The sequence below is a fragment of the Armigeres subalbatus genome, chromosome 3 (genome assembly GCF_024139115.2).
Source record: "Armigeres subalbatus isolate Guangzhou_Male chromosome 3, GZ_Asu_2, whole genome shotgun sequence".
Taxonomy (NCBI): domain Eukaryota; kingdom Metazoa; phylum Arthropoda; class Insecta; order Diptera; family Culicidae; genus Armigeres; species Armigeres subalbatus.
The window spans coordinates 142,858,997-142,884,242 of record NC_085141.1 but is presented as its reverse complement, the minus strand read 5'-3'; the positions used below and the strand labels follow the sequence as shown (position 1 = coordinate 142,884,242).

The following is a 25,246-nucleotide window of genomic DNA, read 5'->3' as shown; positions in this document are numbered from 1 at the left end:
TCGAAATACCTTGTGAAATAAGCAGAACAGATGAAAGAACTGTCATCTATTTTTAGAACAACACCAATATCGCTCCACTCTTAAATCAATAGCCTTGAGCCTGTGAATTCAATAGCATAGCACTTTCAATTCCAGTGGAGACATTATTGGTGCTGATCGAAGTGCTAATCATTTCAACATCTAGTGAGTAGCACTTTGATCAACAGTGTTGATGTTATGGAATTGTCTGCATTCAACACACTTGTGAAAGGTGTGACACCACTCCAAAATCAAAGGAATATCATTTTCAATAATAGTGATTTTAAAGTTGATCATTCGATAGATGAAACAGTTAAATTGAGCGTGTTGATTTTTTACCGTGTACGCATTTCTTTCGACCGCGGTCACTGCTCCGGCTCTACTTTGTGTGCCAAACTGGTGCGAAACACCGCACAAAAAGGAGAGCCCAAATGCCACCGCGCTGGACGATTGCCGTAATGAAACTCACGTTGCGGACGGGAATAGGAGGTGCTGCCAAAATGGTCTGATACCCTAGTTTAACGTTGATAATCAGAAGATCCAATACAACTGGCAAATTGGTGGAGAGTTTCCGAGTCGATTGATATATAAATCTCAAAAATCCATCGAAAGATGAATGCGCTAGTAACGTTCAAAATCTTACATGATTTCGTGACGGTCCTCAATTTTGAAATTTTCATTTTACACCCTGTATCCGAGTCTTCCCCTTAGACGTAGTTTACGTCAAAAATTAATTGAACCATCTCCATGAAATATAGGCATTTTGAGATTGCAGTTTTTTGGTATAAATTGCATATAACTTTTAAATGGTAAGACTTATAAACATGATATGTTCAGCAAAAATATGCACCATCACTTGCTCTTCATTTCTTCTGAAGACCGCATTCTCGTAAAACTCAAAACAAAAAAGTTAGAATAGAAAAACTGATTTTTTTTGGGGCCACCCTAGGATAAAATCGAAAATTTCATTTACTGAACTCAATTTATGTGCTAGACACAAGGTGTTTTCGGCAAAGTTGCATCAAATAATGTTTACTGCAAGTTTGCTGAAGAGGTCATCCACAAAAAACCCGAAATAAAAAAGTTAAATTTCAGTTTTGAGAAACGATAAGGACCACCCTATCGAACTTTTTGTCCGAAGAAGCAATATTTTATTATAAACAACTTCACTGAAGACACCAAGTGTCTAAATAGAACGAAAACGGAGGAAAATAGTTTTTTTCCTGCTAAATAACTGAATCGGACCATTGTGCAATGATTAATGATTAAGATTAACGATTAAATATCCTTTTGACAATGATTAACGATTATGATTAATGAATAAAAAGTTTCGAGAATGAATAACGATTAACGATTATGATTAAATATCGACACAATATGTATATGATTAATGATTAAATATACATATGATTAACGATTAATACTTATGATTAATCAAATTTAATTATTTGCATAGTGATCAATAATCAGAAATCACACCCACTGAAAAAATAAGAAATATCACGTACAACGAAAACATTTCCAGATTCAGCAATTATATAAAGGCACTTTCAAAGGTATGATTATGATTAATGATTAATGAATAATACGATAAATATTGTGATTGAGATTGACGATTAATGATTAAACGCTATATAATATGAATAATGATTAATGATTAAATGTAAAAGTCTCTGATTAATGATTAGTGATTAATGATTAAATCTCATTTTTGGGTCATTATGATTAATGAATAATGAATAAATATCCCATTATTCATTAATCATGATTAAATCTATGATTATTCACTAATGCTCTGCCGGAGACCTAATGCAAGGGCCTGCCATTTACCTAATTCAATCTGTGCATATGTCGCAAATTATGGCAAACTGTACGCGAAACTAATGCAAGATTGCAATAAAATGTTGCATTCTGTGGTTGGGTGTGGAGCGGCAAGAATCGCGTGCCTCAGGACCAGGTTAGGAATATAATCCGGACCTGGTGCCTTGTTTAGCTTAAGTTTTCTTGCAACGGCGATAAGCTCATCGTTAGTCACTAGCGGTACCACGTTCACTGACTCGTACGGTATGGCGGGCCAGTCCGATGAGTCATGCTTTGGGAACAAATCTTCAACGATCCTGGCTAATATCTCCGGGGATTTCTCAGGAGGTGTGCTGTTGGTTCTAGCCATCACTATACTGTATGCGTCCCCCCATGGAGTATTATTTGCCATCCTACACAGCTCTTCAAAGCTGGCTCTCTTACTGCATTTAATTTCGTAGCTCAGAGCTCTGCTCGCTATTTGGAACACCCGTCGTCTTTCTAGCCTATCCGCTTCGGTTCTAGCACGTCGCAACCTTCTTTGAGCCGGTTGCCGGTTGGCATAGTCCTCCTGGACATTGTTACATCACATGCTCGTGTTAGGACATCGGATAGATCATCACCACTAAGCCCTATAGAGTCTGATTTTCCCACCGCAGTGATTTTTTCAGCAGTGTTCGAACGGCGAGGTACGCCATCCTAGATCAGCTTTACTTACCCGCCTTGTGGTTCTGTTGGGGGTATTGCTGGCCATGAAACTGATGGTCACTATCAGTATATCCTTTGTGAGCCCTCCATTCAGGCTCCACCGTCCTTCCCGCGCTGCAGAAGGTCACATCGATGCATGACTCGCCATTCGGTCCTCTGGTTGTTGGTTTGCGCTCACCTAGCATACCGGCCCACCCACCTTCAGCTTGGCCTTATCCACTACCTTCTTGGCGTCAGCCAGAGGTACCTGGAATGAGGCAACCTGCGTTCTCAACCATCTCTTCTAGTTTCTGGGAATCAACCACGACTTCCATGATGTCCCGAGTCACGGTATCAACACTTTCACCTTTGTCTTTCATCTGCGTTTAAAATCCAGACATATAAGATGTTGTAGGATCTCCAAATTATCCGGGAATTTAAATTAAAGGATCTAGCTCCCATAATGTCTCCAGTAGCGATATCAACTCCGAGTATTTGTCTCAAATCGTGGCATATGAGATGTTGTAGGATCTTCAAATTGTCCTGGAGTTTGAATAAAATGGTGTACCGATTCATCCATGATGTCCCCAGCTGCGGTATCAATCCAATGATGTCCCCAGCCGCGATATGAACCCAAGCATGTCCTCCGAGTATTTGGTTCTCATTTACGTCTCAATCTCTAAATTGCCCTGGAGTTTAAATCAAATAGTCTACATATGAGAAACATATTCCTGCTAAATAAAAAACCCAAATTTATCCACCAGTGGTGATTATGCCTTTCTCGATTCAATGTGTTGAATTCGAATAAGTATGGTAAATGCAACGTAAATTGCCTACATTTTGGCGGTTAAAAGCTTTGATGCGATTATATCACGCTACTTAAGAATTACTCAACTATGAGAGTAATGGATTGCGTAACGGCTAAATTGATTAATGACTTAAGGTGGTTATACAACAAAGCCACAAATCGGCCATCTTGGAAACCACGTGCTTTTTCTAGTGATTTTTCAAGAGCACGGATTGACAGAACTATAACGCCCACGGGGATGAAACATCCGTAGATGGTTTGCTTACTCATGCTAAGCAATCTACTTGAATTTCAGCATTGTACGAAAATTATTACGCTAGATTTGAACTTTTGATATCAGGAGTAGAAAACCGTGTGGTGAATTTGATATTCACCACATGGCTTGATTGTATAATCACCTTAAAGTGTGCATGTAAAAAAAAATAGAAATATTATTCAAACCGAATGAGTTATTAACAAACAAAAACAATAGTGTCCAACTAGGAAAGTTTCTCCGTCGAATGAAACTAGTTGCACTCGAAACGGTCAAGTTCTTCTATATGAAACGTGTTTAACATTAAAAAATTACCGGGGCTTCACACATCCACACACACACAGACGGACATTTGCTCAGTTTTTCGAACTGAGTCGATTGGTATATACTATGGGTCTCCGAGCCTTCTATCAAAATTTGGCTTTTGGAGTGAAATTATAGCCTTCTGGTACAACTTTGTTGTACGAGAAAGGCAAAAAAACAGTCTAACAATTATCATTTACTTTGCAAAAGGTTCAATCTGTTGGAGACAGATAAATGTACTTCAAATCCGTCGAGAGTGGCTATAGTAATGGACGAACGAACCACATTGTTTATCACTGATTTTTATAGTTTGGCTAATGTGTTTTTGACAATATATTTCTCAGTTGATAATATAAATCTGGATCGGTTTCTTCAGTACCATAAACATAAAGTTGTCCATTACACCGTGTCACATCAATCACTTTGTCTAAGAGGTCTGTAGGGAGACAATGCTCTTTTGCACTACACATCTCATACCGACCATTAGGTATTTTATCTACTATCACTAAAAATGGTTATTTAATCCGCCAACATTACCCCATTTTGAAGCGTAAACAATGTTCAACCGACAAATCCCAACCATTGTCACACATGCTGTTTGATGTTCTGGAAAAGTGAACATATCTTTGTGTTCCATAAATATTGAACTCGTGCGGGCCAGACGATGATATTACATTCTATCACCGTCGTCGTACACGGACATATCTCTTTCGTATGAGCTCATACTACATCCATACTCTTTCCAATCTTTAGCACCGTAGTAGCGACAATCCGGATAGACATGATTGCGAATAACAAATCAAGCGCAAGCATCGTAGCATGGTATAAACGAATCAGTCCCCATTGTGTCCCAAAACATTTCTCAATCTATTGTAAGCCATGTTTCCTATTCGATCCTATTCTTTGATTGAATTTGGTTAATCCATGGCAAATCGGAGTTTGGGGCTAATGCAAGTCACAGCTATATTCACGAAAGGCTTAAGCCATGTCCCGCGTAACATGTGACATACATAAGATTCTTAAAGATGCTAATTCTGTATGTAGGTCGAAAAATGCGAATGAATAAATTCTTTAGGCGAATTTATTCGATAAAGCTTTCGTCGTTCGAATAAAAAAAATCAGTGTAGAGATTTTATAGTCATTGCGCTGTAATAAAAACTATAGACAAAAATCTCTACTGCTTAAGTCATTTAAATTTACCACCATAGGCCTTTGTCATCAAGATTTGAAGGTAGCTCTGGTTTAATATGGTTTATATCATCCATGGTTGAACGTAGCAAAAGAACTACGAATACCATATGCAAGCTCGAAGTGCTGGTAGTGCTTAACTGGTAACAATGTTGTCAAAAGCCTCTTCAGTTTACCAGCGGCCAAGGCCAATCAAACTAAGTGAATAAAAGTGTAAATTAATTTTCTGAGTGATTATTCATTCCCCTTTTTGCCAGCCGGAAGAATTTCAATTAACTTTCTTCGGTGCCACGGCTGCTAGCATGGATCTACTCAACACACAGCAATAAATTTAACACAGCAACGCCACACAATTAATATGCATTCTACCAGCCAACTGGCAGTGGCCACCTCTCCCAGGTTCTGGCGAGTGTACAGTCGGCTGCAAACAGCTCAACACAGGAAAGCCATCGACGATTTGTTATTCTAGCAAAGCTTGCCATTTGTGTGCTCACTTCTGGGAATGCCCCGTCAAGTGACATGGCACGACCTCTTCCATGTCTGCCACAAGCCATCATCAGCGCCATTTGTGTTAGAACTTTCGAAGAATGTTAACAAAGTTCGTGATGACAATAGTGGCATATTATAATGCGTTTGCAATTGCAATATATTCAACATTGCAGCTAACATGTGCTTTAAAGCTAAAATGTGCTACAGGACTTGACGTTTTGGAAAAAGAGCCCAGTACAAACTCTACTACGAACTAACTTCTATGATCCTTCAATGTATAACATGCTGTAGGAACTGAGTATGCGGTATCCAACCATTGGCCCTTATAAAATCATTTCTTAAATTGACGATCATTATGTTGCGTTAGTTGCACAACTGAACTTGTTTTTAGTAACCATAAACGGTTAACCTTGGCAGAAGCATATTCCCCAACAGGAGCGAATCATCCTTTAAAGATAGCTGACCGAATAGACCCCATAAAAATCTGAGAAGGCTTCAGACGAAGCTCAATCCACAAAAGTATCCCCAGGAACAATAACCGTTTAGGGCAATTTGTGACAGCACTTTACAATCTTCCACATCTGCTGTGATCTGTGCGGTTATGGCAAAATGGAACGGAAAATGAGAAAACTTTTCCACTACGCTATGATTGACTATGGTCATCATCAACGAGAACACGAAGGAAGTGAAGTTCATAATGAAGTTTAAAGCAGATCCGTAATTAAAATAGGTTTCGTGTTACCAATTTGCAGTCGTCGAGAGACGATTTATTAAGCGGTGCTTTTAGAAATGTATATTTATCACAATTTGTAGCCAGGTATGGAATTGTTAAACATTGTGACTGCTACCCAACCAATTTTAAAGGCGCATCATAATTTGTGCAAAAAATGACTAATTTTCCAAGCTTTAATTCATTTAATTTATTTAGCTTGCGTCAAAGCATTATAACACTGAACGTCTCAATACACCAAATAGTTGTTGTCCGCCCACCTGTACCTGCCGGGTCGGAAACGGACACCATCTTTGCTGTCCACCATCATGCTCTGCCCATCATACTTTTCCAGCTTTAGCTTCCTTCTGGATGCTGGTTCGCCGTAGAGTTGGGCGAGCTCCGTTGTTCATCCTTCACCGCCACACACCGCTATCTTGCACACAGTCAAAGATGGGGTTTAAGATTTTATGCAATTACAAATCGGCATCACACTGTGGGCTACGAAATGGTGAGTTGACATCAGGGAAGGAGCGCCTAGCATAGCTCTGGTCCTCACAAGTTCCAATACTCACGCTTCCACGGGTCTTCCGATGATCGACAGCTTAGGGTTGCGTACTTAGCTGGTAGTGTAGCCTGGGCACTGTTGTCCTTCTGACATCAGCTAGAGTGAGAGGGTGCCCCAGTCAACATTTTGATACGTATTGCAAATGATATAGGTTACCATATGCCTACAATGAATCATGTATATAATGCACAAAACCGCCATATACCAACTAAAGTGGAGGCCATATACGTACTGAACAATGACTTGCTTGAGTTTTCGTAAGCATTAATACGATCTAGTGAACAGTAAACGTAAAAAAATATAACAAGCCCTGTCTCGAACATTCGACCTCTGGATCTAAAGGCCGATACCCTACCATCGGTGCTACTAAGCAACTCTTGAAAAGCAGAACTATTTTGACAATCACAATGTAGATGAAAGTTTAGTACTGACAAGAGCTTCGATATTACAAATTACGATACATACTACATTTATACGATTTGAGTACGTCGTTGTTACATGTATAAACGTGACTTGAATCGCATATGAAAACTGTATACAATTATTCCGATAATGTTCATGCATAACAACGATTACGCAGCATTCCAAATGATTCTGCGCACATATTTACGATGTTGAAACGTCAACAACAGCAAAGTTTTATTTCACCGTGTTTACCTCCGAAATTGTTTTATTTAGTTGTATTTCAAGTTCTTACACGCATTTTGGCAATGAAACGGAACGGTAATCAGCAGCGCAATAGCACTTTATGGATAGATCGGCGTTTAAGCATATCGAAAGGAATGAAGTAAGTAAAATTGAATTAATTTGTCAATTAAGTGGGCTTCGGTAGACGTACAGGAGTAATTGGCTATATACGTGAAACGCTCATCAATATACGATTTGTGTAACAATGCGCGTCCGTATAAACGATATTTCCGATTCAATCCGATCAAACCGATATTGTTTATTTTGATTTTTGACTTTCTCGAAATGAATCGTAAATAGTTAGTTATAATATTTTGGCAACCTTTATTAGTGCTTATATACGATTTTGATACTAAATAGCATCATATGCGATGAAATTTGTCTTTTTAAATACGATCTGTGGTTGGCTGGGGCGTCCAGTGGGGTCTGCATAGGATGTGGTGGGGTTGGACAGTGGGTTCTGTGAACTTCTATAAAAAACTGCATGTGTCCCCAAGCAGGCCCTATCAAAGCGACCGTGTGCCGCTCAAAGCGCACTAGCCTAGTCCTGGTGTTGGGTGGGACTCTAAACAAATTTGACCAGACGGACTGATCGACTCCAACTGCGTCTGTTCTGGCATGCAGCAGCTGAGTATGGAAACTATTCCCCGGAAGCTATACCTAAGATGGCAGCCCCATCTCGGTGGATAGGGAATCTTGGACCAACAAACTATTGTTCCCGAAACATCAATTTGTTCGAGAATCCGATAATGAAAAAATACGGACTGATTTTACGGCGACGACTCTTAGCGCGAAACAACGGACACGAATAGGAACATGGAACGATTTAACCCTAGCCCAGCAGGGTATATTGGCACAACTTCCCAATGAGGCACGCCGCATGAAGCTTGTTAGCCAAACTTTGGAGAATACAGAACGCCGTCGGGACAAGTTCTGCTATACTCTGGTTTACGAGGTGAACGCGCTCCCCGACATCGCGGAGTTGGCTTCCTACTAAGCTCTCAGGCACACTCTGCGCTTATGAAGTGGGAACCTATAAGTGAATGGATATTCGTTGCCAGATTTAAAACACGGGTCCGAAACCTTACTATAATCCAATGTTATGCGCCAACCGATGCTGCCGATCTGCAAGACAAAGAGAACTTCTACAGTCAACTCAATGCCGTCGTAGATAGAATTCCGAAGGGTGATATCAAGATCTGTTTGGGCGACTTCAATGCGAAGATCGGATCCGACAACTCGAACTGAGAAATGAGCGAAAACGAAGAGCTCATCGACCGGTTCACAAGGTTACGTGGATCTCCCGTGTCAGCTTTACAGAAAATCAAATCGACCACATCTGCATCAGCCGAAAATGGAAACGGAGCCTTCTTCATGCACGGAATAAACGCAGTGCCGATATGGTGTCTGATCATCACCTCCTCACCGCAATGCGCGGATTCGTCGGCAGGAGGAGAGAGCTGGACGACGGTTCAACACACGCCACGGTGAAACGGTCCTTCGTTGAAGAACTGGAGACGCGTGCTGCAGATATTTCGGAAGATGGCAGCGTGAAAGACCAATGGACCGCCATCAAGAATGCCTTCATCGCCACCAGCAAGAACAATCTGGGCGAACTGCGCACCCAGGGAAAACAATGGATCACCGATGAGACCTGGAGGAAGATAGAGGAGCAAAGAGAAGCCAAAGCCGCGATAGAGCGATCAAAAACCAGAGGAGCCAAAGACTTAGCCCGTCAACGATACTCGGATCTTGAGAAAAAAGTTAAACGCTCATGTCGACAGGACAAGCGAGCGTGGGCAGACTCTCTGGCCGACGAAGGAGAGAGAGTCGCAACAACCGGGAACATTCGCCTCCTCTATGATATCTCACGACGCTTAAGCGGGCGAAGATGAATGCAACGATTCCTGTGAAAGACGCGAATGATCAGTTATTGACCGACCCAACTGACCAGCTGAAACGCTGGTTCGAGCACTTCGAACAACTTTTTCAAGTGCCAGCCAGGCCACCACCAACTCAGCATGATCTGCCTGGGATCCGACGTATAACACGCGTCAATACCGAAGCTCCATTACTGCTAGAGATTAAAACAGCCATCCAAAGCATGAAATCGAATAAAGCCCCAGGGGTCGACCGCATATCAGCCGAGATGCTCAAAGCTGACATGACATCCGCTCAACTACTGCATCGTTTATTTCGTATGGGACACCGCAACTTTCTCGGTCGACTGGAAGCAAGGTATCTTAGTGAAGGTACCCAAAAAGGGTGACCTGACTGTATGCGATAACTGGCGAGGCATTATGTTGCTGTGTACCGTTCTTAAAGTTCTATGCAAAATAATCCTAGCCCGGATTCAGGAGAAGATCGATGCGACTCTCCGGCGGCAGCAGGCCGGATTCCGTGCCGGAAAATCCTGTGTGGACCATATTGTCACGCTCCGTATCATTCTGGAGCAGGTCAACGAATTCCAAGAGTCCCTTTACTTGGTATTCATTGACTACGAAAAAGCTTTCGACCGTCTCAATCACGAGAATATGTGGGGCGCCCTGAGACGCAAGGGGCTCCTGATAAAATCATCGGCCTCATCGAGGCACAGTACGAGGCCTTTTCGTGTAGAGTGCTGCACAATCGGGTCTTGTCCGACCCTTTCCGGGTCGTAGCTGGTGTGAGGCAAGGATGTATTTTATCACCGTTACTGTTCCTCATCGTAATCGATGAGATTCTGGTAGATGCGATTGACCGTGAACCAAACCGCGGGCTGTTATGGCAGCCTATAACCATTGAGCACCTAAACGACTTCAAATCAAATTGGCTGATGACGTTGCACTTCTAGCGCAACAGTGCTCGGATATTCAGTGTAAGCTCAACGACCTTGACGAGCGCTCCTCTTCGGCAGGCTTAGTCATCAACGTCAACAAAACCAAATCGTTGGATGTAAACACGGTGACCCCTTCCAGTTTCACAATAGCCGGGCAACCAGTGGAGAATGTTGAAAGCTTCCAATATCTTGGTAGCCAAATGGCGTCAGACGGCGGTACCAAGATCAACATAGGCGCACGGATAAAGAAAGCAAGGGCTGCCTTTGCGAGTTTAAGAAATACAGTCGCCTCTCCACATCTCGATATTGGAGGGACCATCGATATAGGGAGAGATCGAGGAATGGAAGAAGTATCTAGTACTAGATCCAAAAAAGCTCGTTGCTATATGAAAAACGACAACAAAACAAATGTCGTTGTCTGTTGTTGATGTGTTTCTTCTTCTTCTTATTGGCATTACATCTCCACACTGGGGCAGAGCCGCCTCGCAGCTTAGTGTTCATTAAGCACTTCCACAGTTATTAACTGCGAGGTTTCTAAGCCAGGTTACCATTTTTGCATTCGTATATCATGAGGCTAACACGATGATACTTTTATGCCCAGGGAAGTCGAGACAATTTCCAATCCGAAAATTGCCTAGACCGACACCGGGAATCGAACCCAGCCACCCTCAGCATGGTCATGCTTTGTAGCCGCGCGTCTTACCGCACCAAAGATGGTCTAGTAGCCTAAAAATATAAACATTTCGACATAAGGAGAGTGAATCTTGAATAAAACATGATCATGTGAACATATCGAGATAGGGAGGTTATCGAGATGTAGAATGCCCAAATGTATGTAGATGGAAGGGACCGAGGAAACCATCGACATAGGGAGAGATATCGAGATATAGAACATCGAGATGTAGAGAGTCGACTGTATCTAGAAAAACAGGCAGATAAGTGAACGCACCAAAATACGAATTTTCAACTCTAACGTGAAATCTGTGCTGTTATACGCTAGCGAAACATGGTGTGTATCAGTGGATAACACTCAACGGCTGCAGGTGTTCATCAACTGGTGGCCTCACAACTGGATCTCAAACAACGCGAGCTCCATCGTCGTTATCACCAGAGACCGTTTGCAACCGAAATTCAGGATTGGAAGTAGGGCTTGGTCGGCCACTAGTTTTGTTGACAAAACTAGCAATTCTGTGTAACTTTCCACTCCCAGGACCGATTTCAACAAAATTTTGTACACATATGTATTCACTATGAGGAGACGATCATATGGGAGGGTAATTTGGGAAAGAGGGATATTGTAGGGATAGGGGTATTGTTCTGAAAACGCCCAATTCGAAGTAAATCATGATTCCCTGGACCGATTTGAACCAAATTTGATACACACATTCTCTATCCTAAGGAAAATATAACAAAGGGGGTGGGATGGTCATTGGAAAAAAGGGAGGGTATAGGGGGAGGGATTGTCTTTGGAAAACGAACATTTCTGTGTAACTCCCAACCCCCAGGACCGATTTCAACCAAATTTTGTACACATATTCACTATGAGGAACCGATCATATGGGAGGGTAATTTGGGAAAGGAGGGAGGGGTCTGGAAGGAGAGGTATTGCTGAGAAAATGGGCAATTCAGTGTAACTTTTGAACCCCTGTGCCGATTTCAACCAAATTTTGTACACAAATTCTCTATCCTAAGGAGAAGATAACAAAGGGGGTGTAATGGTCACTGGTAGAAGAAGGAGGGTAAGGGTGAAGGGGTTGTCTTTATAAAACGAGCAATTCAGTGTAACTCCAACCCCCGATGGTCTTGCTCGATTTCAACCAAATTTGGAACACCCATTCTTTTTCTTAGGAAGCCGAAGATAGAGGTTAGGGATGATATTTAGAAAACGGGAAGGTTGTGGAGGGACTGGCATTGTTCAGCTCTGAATCACCTCAGTGTAACTTCTGATCTCCCCTTAACCGATTTCAGCCAAATTTGGAACACACATTCTTCATATTAGGGAGAAAACGATAGTGGATTAAGTATGGAAGAGGGGAGGGTGTGGGTGAGTGGTATTGTTTAGTTATCGATCAACTCAACCATTCATCGAAATCATGGTTTGCCCAGTGAAAAGCAATGATTAATGTGTTTCCTTCTGAATGGTGAATGTGATCCCTTCTTTAAAAATAGATGTTTGTCCGGAATCAGACATCGGTGGATGTTTTTCCTTCTTTAGAAATAGACGTTTTGGTGAAAAATGCGATTTTGGGTTTGGTTCCTTTTTTAAAATCAGTCAATGTTTTCAAATGAAATCTGCCTTCTTTCAATCAAATGATGAAATATCAATAAGAAAACAGAATTATCCTGTTGACCAATTGGTGAAAAAACTGCGAATCAAACTGGCAACTCCGAGCAAGGCCGGGTATATAAAGCTAGTAAATAAATAAATATCTTGTAGGTCAGCAGGTTCGCCAAGCATGTCAACGGAGACGCCGAAGCAATTCGATTGTGTACATCCAGAGCGTTAATGAATAAAGCTTCCAATGAATGATTAAATTTGTTATGATTGAATCCTTCAACTTTATGATTAAAGATTATGATTAATGATTTATTCGCATTTGGCAATGATTAATGATTATGATTAACGATTAAATTAATTTTTGACAATGATTAACGATTGTGATTGATGAATAAAACATTTGGAGAATGATTAACGATTACCGATCGTGATTAAATGTTGGCACAATATGTATATGATTAATGATTAACGATCGATATGATTAATGATTAATGATAATGAATAATAAAATAGAATGAATTGCATAGTGATCAATAATCAAAAAACCTTTCTTCCAAATTGGGTAATTAAAAGGTATAAACAGTATATGATTATGATTAAAGATTAATGAATGAAAGCGATGTATGCAATGATTAAAACTGATGATTAATGAATGAACTCAAAATAATTATGAATATGATTAGTGATTAATGATTAAACTTAAAATTCTATGATTAACGATTAGTGAGTAATGATTAAATCATAGTTTTTGAATGATTATGATTAATGAATAATGATTAAATAACCCATTATTCATTAATCATGAATAAATCTATGATTAATCACTAATGCTCTGTGTACATCGCAAAAAATAGGCAGAATGCAGGCTTTAGGCCTGCGTTCGATTAAAAATTTACTTTTATTTTTTCGTTGTAGGGTAAAACTTTTGAATTTCACTAGAGAAATCTATTGAACATCCCCCTGGAAATTCGTCAAAAATTCCCGAAATATCATCTGGATTTTTTCGGATTTTCTACAGCAATTTCTTTAGAAATTTCAATGGAAACCCTTTGGAATACCCAAAGAAACTGTTTAAAATTTCCAAAAGGAAATGTTTGGAATTTATAAGGTAAATTATTAGAAATTTCCGAGGGAATTAGCTCGGAATTTCCATGAGAAGTTCTTCAAAGATTCCACGGGACATTTTTCTGTATTTTTACATAGAATAGAACGATTGGCCTAAATGGTACTTAGATCGAACAATACAAACGGACAGCCCTATGATTGACTGAGCAGTGCGAACTGTAGACGTAGAATACAATAATTTGTGACCAAATTTAATAGAACATTCAACGTATTCGCACCTTAAAACGATTGGAACATTTAATTATTACAACTTCAACTAAACCACGAGTCATTTGATTCCCAAAAACCAACAATTGTATAAGAGTAAAATCAGCAGTGATTCAAATCGTTCGTGGCTGTCAGTTTGAATATGAATCTAAACCATGCACTTTCCCAGCAGTGGCTCAAGATTCATTTTTTATAACAGTCGAGATTCAAAAGTCTAAAACTGTTATACCGCTCAGTTCTATTTTCTGCAGATTTGAACCACGAATGAATCACGAGATTCAAATATTTTTCAATTATTTTGGTGCGTGAATGCGTCATTTTATGTACGGATCAATCAACTTTGCATTTACCGCGCCTTCCTCAGCAGCAACATAATCATTTCATTTAATGAAAAAAAAAATCAAACATGAATAGAACACTGCTGGGGTAGCTTGTGAGTTTGTTCTATTTTGGCTCATATTCAAACTAGAATAGTTTTCAAAAATTTGCAACCAAACTGAATCACTACTGATTTCACTCTAAGAATCATGAAACATTATGTGAGGTTTGAGTATAAAATGCCTTCAGCGTGTCAATCGGCGAGCAGCAAGCCATGACTCTGCCTCTTCTGGTCAGATCTCCGCGGCGTGCACTCGCATCCACGGAGAGTCGCTGTCATATATTCGTTTCGGCCATTTAGGGCCACACACTTTGGGGATCCTGTCAGTCTATTATAGAGATGAGTGACGTTTAATGCTCGCACACTGATGTGCAATTCGGCATGTGTAAATACATGTTTGTTTTCCTTCTGCTCATAACCTCAAAATAGATCGAGGCATCACGATGGTTGCGAAGGAGTCAAAAAATATATGGAAATATACTCATTTTTACCTAAACTTTGCTGAATAGCACCATCTAGGAGTGTTTGTTTCCCTTTTATCGCCACTCACACATTCGGACGTGAGAATCTCAATTTGGATCTTGACGCTGATTTCATGTGGTGAGTTGAATTCAAGTGGTTAAGAGTAAAATCAGCAGTGATTCAAATCGTTCGGGGCTGTCAGTTTGAATATGAATCTGAAACATTGAATTTCCCAGCCCCCATAAAACATCCTACCGACTTTTCCCCCGACTTAGTCGGTTTTCGTCGGTCGGATCGGCCTACTTTGTAACCGACTAATCGGTTGTTTGTTGCACAGACGCTTATGGGAGCTTAACAGGGGCGTTTAGCGATTAAACAATACATTAAATCGGCCTACCAAATCAATAGATTTGAACCAATTTAGTTGATTGATTAGTCGGTAAACGTAGTATAGCACAAAAAACAACTAAACCGACGAAATCGACCTACGAAAATCTGAAGTATCGCATGATTAATTAGCTGATTCAATTAAATAATAAAGTATAACCGACGAAATCGGCTGATGAAAAGCAAGAAAATAGCTCGATTGGTAGTTGTATTCTAATGAATAGCAGAAGATTCCCGACGAAATCGGTTGGTTTTGTTCTACTAAATTAAGTTGTAAAACGGATCTTTAAATCGGAATGCACTCATAACTCGATGTAATATGGTCATTTATTTTTATTTTTAATAAAGTTGATTTTTATCGATATTACTTGATTTAGCTGATAACGGGTGGTTAAGTTGTTTAGCAAAGATGGTGTTTGCTTCCGATCTGTCAGGTACTAGACGGCGTGGTGCACAGCGAGCAAGGTGTGCAGACCAGGTGCAAAACGACTTGGCGAGCGTGGGTGCATTCGAGGATGGAGAGATGCGGCCTCGAACCGTGTATTTGGCGTCAAATTATTGATTCAGTGTTATGTGTTTAAATGTAAACTAAATAAATTAAATGAAAAGTTGTTTAGCAGAGCCTGCTTTACACCATACTATGTTGATAGTATGCCGGGACTCTGATCGGTGCTATTAGCATGAGTTAGAATGGAAAATGTTTGATCACGCCTTCCTCGAAACGAAAAGCCTTAGGTCCCGGTGTTGATGTGCTAAAAGGTGCGATTTGCAAGGTCCAGGCATGGGAGTCGTCTTACTGGTGTCCATCGTTGTCATTCGTTGGATAATAAGCCGACGGAAAACGAACGCAAATAATAAAAAGGTGATTAATCAATAGTTCAAAAAGAAATACGCACACAAATTCAATATTTTTTAAGAAAACATTTACGCCTTAACTTAGGGGCTGTGCATATACCACATTGACAGGTTTTGGTCAGTTTCAGATACTCCCCTCCCCCAGCGTGGACTATTCTTCATATAAATTTTCAAAAATGTGTATGAACCGTGGACAGTCAACATACCCCCCCTCACCCCGAAATTGTCCACGTAGTATATGGACAGCCCCTTAGTCTGAATCGGCCAATTTACCAGAGGAAACGATGGGATAGGATTCCTCGTCGAATGCAACTTTCAGCGAGCAAATCAGATGGAGGTAAAAGAGTATAGTATAAAGATAAGTATCCAAAAATTGGCGAGACTTTTTTACGCGTTATTGTATAAAAAGTTGTAGTCTAGAACTGGTTTATCATGCTAAATTTTACACTAATTAAGAAAAAAAAATAAATAATAGGATGTATTTTAGTCATAACCTACGAGTCCAATTTTTAATAAGAAACAGAATTTCCCGTCGAAACTTGTTGCGAGTTAAGGATTGGTTCCAGAAAAATGGGCGATACTTTTTGCGCACAAACATATATACATGGAGATGGCCATATCTCTGCGTATATCTGACGGATTTTCAATATACAATCAGCATCGGTCGGCATATTAGTTCTAGTTTTGGAGAAAGCATAAAACTTAACATCTATGGTCTCGATTTTATTGAAATCGGACTATTCTAAGCAAAGTTATATGCCGATTTGAATTTCAACAAAATTTTGTCTATCTTAACCTTTTTGCCTCTCCTTGTACTTGCCATTGTACTTCGCTATATTTATCAACTCACAAAATATAGATATTCACTTGGATTTTCACTAATTTTAATAATTTTTGTTCTATAAACACAACAGAGCTGCAAAAGTAAACACTACACTAAACAAATGTAATCTATCATCCATAATCCCGATTAAATCGGTATATAAACACTACTTAATCTGTCGATTGATACGTCGATCTAGATGATGTTGATTAGCCAGCCGATTAAATAGGTTGACAATACAAATGATTTGGAAGGCACCAGATTTAGTTGGTATTTATGAAGGTTGATTTTTACGACACCCGATTTCGTCGGTGGTAAAAACAGTTGGTTTCGTCGACACCAAGGTCAGCACCCGATTTCGTCGGCCATAAAAACAGTTGATTTCGACGGCATCCGACTTCGTCGGTGTACCAGCAAATTTCCCATCTGTCAAATGTTTTATGGGGGCTGTTCTAGATTCAGTTTTTATACCAGTCAACTGTCAAAAAAATAAAACTGGTATAACGCTCGGTTCTATTTTCTGCAGATTTGAATCACGATTGAATCACGAGATTCAAATATTTTTCAATTGTTTTGTTGTATGGATGCGTCATTTTATCACGGATGAATCCACTTTTGAATTCAGTTTCATTAACATAATGATTTCAATTAATTGACCACTATTCTAGTTTGAAACTGAGCATGAATAGAACAAACTGCTGGTTTCAGCAATGTTCTATTCTATGTTTTTCAAATATTCAATTAATTTAAATCATTATGTTACTGCCAAGAAAGGCGCTGGAATTGCAAAGTGGATTGATCCGTAGATAAAATGACGCATCCATACACCAAAACAATTGAAAAATATTTGAATCTCGTGATTCAATCGTGGTTCAAATCTGCAGAAAATAGAACGGAGCGTTATACCAGTTTTATTTCTTTGACAGTTGACTGGTATAAAAACTGAATCTAGAACAGCTGCTGGGAAAATTAATGTTTCAGATTCATATTCAAACTGACAGCCCCGAACGATTTGAATCACTGCTGATTTTACTCTAAGGGTGAAATCAGGAGTGATTCAGTTTCATTCTAAATTTTCGACCACTATTCTAGTTTGAATCTGGAGCAAAATAGAACAAACTCGCTGGTTTCCCCAGCAGTGTTTTATTCATGTTTTTCAAATTTTCAATTAATTGAAATCATTATGTTACTGCCAAGAAAGGCGCCGGAATTGCAAAGTGGATTGTTCCGTAGATAAAATGACGCATCCATACACCAAAACAATTGAAAAATATTTGAAACTCGTGATTCAATCGTGGTTCAAATCTGCAGAAAATAGAACGGAGCGTTATACCAATTTTATTTTTTTGACAGTTGACTGGTATAAAAATTGAATCTAGAACAGCTGCTGGGAAAATTAATGTTTCAGATTCATATTCAAACTGACGGCCCCGAACGATTTGAATCACTGCTGATTTTACTCTAAGGGCGCTAGTTGCAGTAACTTAAACTAAATGATTGGAATTTGGTTATGATTTAGTCTAAGTTACTGAGACTATAGCTATAACTCCGTTACTAGTGGAATTCAACAACGAACCATTAGGCAGAGTTGTAGAAAATCCTTTGCACTAGAAGTCCACCATACAACATATTTTGATATTCAGCTTCTGGAATGTGTTATTGACAAACTACTAAATGATCGAACGCAAATTACTGAATGATCGTTAACATCCTTGGTCCGGCCAAATGACATATTTTGTCAAACAAAAGTTAGTTGGCGAAAAGCCATATATTCGAATGCAACCGATCCGAATAACGCGTTATGAAGAAAGTAATCTAGCAAAAAAAAATTTCAACGAATTTGTCTAAAAGGGTTAAAATTAGGTTAAAATGAATTATTAGGTCTTATTAGTCCTTGGTGTTTGGCTCAAAATGTCACTTTATTGAAAGCGATAAACGGCCGAAAGGTAATTTGGCTGAACTAGTATTTTGATCGAAAAAGTCGTTTGCAATAGACGAATTTCGCGCCAACCCTTCTATGGGGCTGGCAGCACCATCTCAGAATGGAATGAAACTTGGTGGGCATAAATATACACCCTTAATTTTTTTAACCGGGATCTCAGCAAAATGTTGAACTTTTACCGAGATTCGCACAGCCGAAACATGTTTTTTGCCGAGATTTCTGTCAAAATTGCTGAAAATCAGCAAATATTTTGCTGAAAATCAGCTAACAAACGTCGTTTTTGCTGAAATATCAGTTTTTTATTTTGCTGACGCACGGCTGTGTGGATTTTTGCCGAGCTGCAGAAATAAAAACTAAGTGTGTATGGTATTTACTAGGTAACGAGCCTGGATTAAATAAATTATATGTTATGAGTGCAGCCTCTTTATTACTAGGGATCCTACATTCTTGAGCCAATCGAGCATTGAGAACTGTCAAAACCTGAGCCAAATGAACATTGTTATTGTTGCAGATCGAAAGGTATTGCGATTTTGGTAAAAAAAATGTATGAAAAGTTTTATCGAATAAACAATTTGTTTTGCTTTCGTAAGTAAAAGAAGTCTAGTTGATGCCTTATATCGTGTACATTCGTATTTCTCTTTAATTTTAGCAAAAATTCACTGCTAGAGGATAGACAAAATAATCAAAAAATGTCTTCGAATGTAAAGTCATGTGCAAGCCTAAACATTTTTCACTGCGGCAAGTGCTGGCAGCGTTTGTTTACGAAAGTAACAGCGTTGCTAAATCGTCTGGAAAAGTATTCGCACATCTCTTAATATAGGATCCCTAGTATTTACAAGCCACTCTGGATACTTAGTTTTTAAAAAATGGTCAAGAGTAACATTTGATGAGGGCTTAATTTTTTAAATGTTTTTTTTTTTAAATCGATTTAACTCTAAAATGACAAAACCTACAAAAAAGTGTTGTATGGCGGACTGTCGTGAAATTACCAGAATTTTTTTGGAAAAATATCCAAAAAATAAAAAGCGATTTCTACACTGAAAAATATTTGTTTTAAAAATTAAAATTGATATTACAAAAAAACTCATCAGAAATCGATGAAATTTTTTCTGCAGATATTTATTTCAATTATCTAACTTTTATGGGTATAATGTTCCTGTGACATATTAAAGGAAAAAAAGTTTTTCTAACAAACACTTTTTTCATGTTCATATTGAGTGAAAATTTATCAACGTGTTTTATGCCTATAGCGCCGAATATAGGTTCAGCTGCCTATCATCAACCAACGACACATTTTGGACGTATGAAAATTTGTTTAGGAAGCAATTTAGCATTATCTAACATTAATGTGGACCAACATTTGAAAAGGGTTTATATTTTCCTAGATTTCTTATATAATTTTTACACGCAAATGATCAGATTTACAAAATTGTGATGTTTGATGGACTATTGTATACAAGAGAATTCTCCTTAAAAATTCCATTTTTTTTTAAATTTGGCGAAAATGTCATTTGGTCGAAATGGACATACGGCCGGAAGTATCATTTGACCTAACTGGTCATTTTGTCGATAATGCCGTTTGGCCGAAAAGGTCGTTAAGCCAAAAATTTCGTTTGGCCAAACAGGCCATTTTGCTGACTAATGTCATTTGGCCAAACGGAATTTTCGGCCATACGACTTTTTCGGCAATTAGGTCAAATGATACTTTCGGCCGTATGTCCATTTCGACCAAATGACATTTTCGCCAAATTTCAAAAAAATGTATGGAATTTTCAAGGAGATTTCTCTGGAGTTTCAAGGGGATGTTTTGGAAATATCGATCGAAAAATTCTCTTGAATGTCCACGGGTTCTTCGTAATTTCCTCAAAAGTTCGGCGTGGAACATTTTAGATCAGATCTTAAACGGTGGCGTGCTGATGCAAAAATGTCAGCGGCGTTTAAGAGATGAGCCAGCCAAGGTCTGCAAGTCACTCAAATAAAGATAATACAGTCGCTTCTCTACATCTCGATATTGGAGAGACCATCGAGATAGAGAGAGATCGACGAATGTAAGGAAAATTGAAATGGGTACTAGATCCAAAAAAGCTCGTAATGAACCCTAAAAATCAGGGTAAATCTGGGACGCTGCCTGCAGCAAAGGTTGATGGCGTTTCGGTGAACAACGCATTCATTGATGGTCCAGATCTATTGACTTCTCTTCCTGCTATACTGTTTCGTTTCCGGTTGTACAGGGTAGCGGTCAGAATCCAAGACAAGAGCGACAAAAAATCCCAACGATTCCTGTGGCGTGCTTAGCCGTTTGATCAAGTTCTCTCGCTTGGGGACTTACAAATATTTATTGGCTTATGTACTAAGAAAATGTGATGGCACTTTTTGACGTAGAACTACGTCTGTCTTTTCTATATTGGGGTACACTTTAAAATTGCAAAAAATCGAAAAACGTCACGAAAATATGATAGACTTTGATCGTTAATATCTCAGCCATTTCTCGATGGATTTTCAATTTTCTTGGACCATTCGATCAAGGAAGAGTCAACGCTTCATTCCCGATGTACACTGAAGTTGTTTTTTACGCGGTTGTTTTTTTACACGAATCGCTTTTTATGCGATTTTTTTTCACTCGAATTTCGGGATTTCTGCTATTCATTCAGACATACTTTGGAATTTACGCTGGGTTTAACTTTGTTTTAATTCACGTGGCCCATATCATCCGCATAAAAAATGACTCCGGTGTATTACAATATATACGTACGATAATATTTAGTACTGAAACTTGCTAACAGTTTAGGAATTGGTTTCGGTGAATCAGTCAATCTCATAAGTGCATTGCAAGCTTCTTCTTCGATAGCACTACAGTCCAACTGGAACTTGGCCTGCTTTTCAACTTAGTAATCCATTAGTATTTCTTTAGTTATTGATTAAAAGCTTTCCTTGCCCGCCATTGCATTAGTATGTATCTTGTGTGGTAAATACAATGGATACACTATGCCCAGGGTGTGAGAATGTTTCCCACCCAAAACATCCTAGATCGGATCGAGAATCGATCTCGCCATCTCCGGATTCTGCGCCTTTGTTCTCAAGGCTAACTGGGAACCACAAGCCGGCATAGACGTCAAATTAATGCAACTTACAGGACTTTTAACTCGTTTCTGCTAACTTACACGCGCGTTTTCTCAAAAGATATTTTAGTTACTAGATAAAGATTGTCGCTGTCGTCGCTGTCCGGAACATCTTTTGCTGGCGAGGATAGGGGAGCTAAATGTCAAAGAAGGAAAATCCATACGATTTGACAGGTATGTACCACACATGTTTCGGACAGCAGAACAAAGGGAACAGAAGCGACAATCTTTATCTAGTAACTAAAATATCTTTTGTTTTCTCTGTAAAGCATGGGGGCGTTTGACGACAGCTGCTCGCTTACGTCTATTGATGCCTGTAGAGAGGCTCGGAATCTTTTTCGCTGCTGCAGTAAATGCGTTCTGGTAATCTTTCTTCGGCTCTTGGTGTCTGCTGGAGGAAATGCAAAGTCCGACTCCTCACGTGAAGGAATGATAATTATTATCAATAAACTCTCAAACTGTCAAGCAGCGGCCAAGGCAGCGCAGCGGTACACTATCAGCCAGATTTTTGGAATTATCATTTGATAACTTCGCAGGTGTGATAAGTAGGCGAGTTGTTATCGGCGATAACTTTTCAAATCTTGCAACACAAAATTATTATTTTAATGTAAACCAAACTAATCTAATACCAATTTAATGCAAACAATGAAGCTCAATCGAATGTTTGGCATTGTGTTTTGGTGTTATGTAGGGAAAAAAGTTCAAAAGTAGCATTCACCAATAATGCTTCGAATCAAGATACAATTATCGAACGATTCTTACTCTAGCGAGTTTTTATTAATTGATAATTTGGATATGTGATCGCTTGAGAGTGTTATTCATCCTCGTTTATTTGAAAAAAAAAAAAAATTTAATCATCCTTTTTAAATGTTAGTCTAAAATCTCACTCAATCTCAGGAGAGCAGGATAAACAGCGAAAACAGATTCACCCTGGGCTTGAAACACGCTTGCTTTGGTCTCATCGAACAGAAAAGTCGAAAACATGTATATTACATACAGTTACGTAGTTCAACGTCACCTTTGCGTACAACCCGATTGGGCTGCACCTTTGAGTTTTACCCTACCAACTCATTTTACACAGATTTCCGAGGTATCAAAATTAGTGAATTTGTCACTTTTGTGACACATAAAAAGTAATCACTAACAAACTGAGTTAACAAACAAAATTGCTGAGTAAAACAAAACTAATGGTTCTCAGTTGTGAAAATGTTCCTAAAAAGGGAATTTGATTGCATTCACAATTATTTCAGATAATGGACCTATTCCCTCGTGTTAATGAAAATCTGTAGTCCGCATTGAAGATGAAGATATATTGAAATTCGTTTCCAGAATCAATTGGTGCATGTAACTATTTTCACCAAACAGTCGTACAAGTGATTGGTTTCTCCGAGGATGTTCGATGGAGATGTGTTAATCTCAATTATTATACTCGAACGCACTTGTGGGATTTTGATACAAAATGAGTCCGACATAGTGATGGATATGGACTATGCTACCATACGCACCGATGCGGATGGTGGAATCTGGATAATACTAGGCCCAATGAAATTCGTTTCGTACGATGAATTCGACGTACACATAAAAAAATAAATGCCTTCCCCCAGCTGAATTGCTACCCACTTGAACAAATCGCAAGGATTTATTTCGGTATTTCTCCTTCCTGGGAAAACATGATAAGCCAGAAATAAAACGTGTAACGATGATCGCATAATGCTACCCGTCTAGCGGCATGGTAATCTGTCTCGTCGATTGACACACATTAGACGCGTGTTTCAGCCCCTAGGCTAGAAGCTGTATGTTATCTGAAAAAGATACTCACTCGATATCGTCCTAAAGGTTGACAGATATGTTCCGATGAGAATTAGTAACGGTATGATGAACATAAATACTAGGGTGAAGGTGGTGTACAGTTGCTCCTGCCATCGGTCAGTGTAGAAACCATGCGTCACACACTGGTAGAAGTCCTCCAGAAAGGGACCTTTCGCCACCCGAAAGATCATCCACTGAAACGATAAAAATAGAGATAATAATGGTATCAGTATATTGATATGACCTAATCCGGAAGTAATCACTTAAGATGTGACCTCAGCCAGGAGCTATTTCGAAGGATGGTTGATAGGATAATGGTATTTCACATTAGATCACTTGACAAATATAATTGATGTTTATAATCTCTTATCGGTCTCCAATAGCATTGCGAGCATTGCCAATTCGAAGAAGGCGATAGATGGATACAATAATGCGTCATGCAGCATGTCCTGCCGCCCGTTTAATTGAGTGAGTCATGTATTTAATTTTCCGATTGTTTCCGATTCCGATAATTGACCGATTTCATCCTAATTTGGTACAAATATCCTCTACACCGAGGAGTCGATTGTATTGGAGGTGGGGGCCGAAGAAATAAAAAATAAAGTCAGAAAGAAAAATAAATTATTATTAAAGATGTTCACCCGAGAATTGGGTTTTTAAACATATTTGAAATATTAAGCCAAGCGGCAATCGGTCAAATTGTCTAAAATTAAGTAGGACACTAAGCCAAAACCGGTAAAGCTATCATGTTCAACAACCGATATCATTGCTCTGCACTATGGTCCAGGATAGGGGGAGATCCCCCAGTGCCGGAACCCTAAGCGATTCAACGAACAATTCTCAAACTATCTGGGTTACGTTGACTGACACACCGTAAATGTAAAATTTGATAGTTTATGATTCATACGAACCATATTTGAGCATTTGATCATGCTTTTTTTCAACGAAGCATTTTGATTATAAATTTTGTTGCAAAATTTTACGGCTCATAAAGGCTTACCCTTATACCGGACACTGTTACGAAATATTTAAATATGACAAAACCCTATTTCTTTAAAAAATAAATCATTCGGAGTAGTAATATACTATATACTTGCAATGGGTTGTAGCAGTTAAAACGTGTTAGTAGAGGTTATTGGGCTTTCCACATAAATTGCATACAACAGTCATCCCACATTTCCCACCTTTTTCAAAGTCATCTATAATTTTATTTGCACTATTTTCCTGAAGCTTCTTGATATCTAATCAAAGTGAAACAATTGAATTGGAGTAAATTGAACAATACTGCTGTTAAAAATTATTGTTTGCTCACATGAAAAATGTTACTGTCCGGATCTGTGGGACAGCTCTTCTGATACCGAAATTGATTTCAGAATATATTTACATAAGATATCGTTGTTCGGTTTTTGAGCCTCTTCTTAACACTACAGGAGAAAAGCAAAAATTGGTTTTAAATAAAGAAGTTCGATCGCTGTGTGATACATTTATTGTAAGAAGATTGTATGAGTTGAATGTGAAATCGCGAAAAAATA

General features: G+C 39.0%; 1 protein-coding gene across 3 annotated transcripts in view; it reads right to left on the bottom strand.

Annotated features, from left to right (window-relative positions):
- LOC134221217 (gonadotropin-releasing hormone receptor) overlaps positions 1-25,246 on the bottom strand; it is a 304,164-nt gene that overhangs the window by 44,368 nt on the left and 234,550 nt on the right. For all 3 annotated transcript variants that reach the window (XM_062700415.1, XM_062700416.1, XM_062700414.1), the window contains exon 3: positions 23,725-23,908. In XM_062700415.1, coding sequence (XP_062556399.1) covers positions 23,725-23,908 — 184 coding nt within the window. The remainder of the gene's footprint in view (positions 1-23,724; positions 23,909-25,246) is intronic.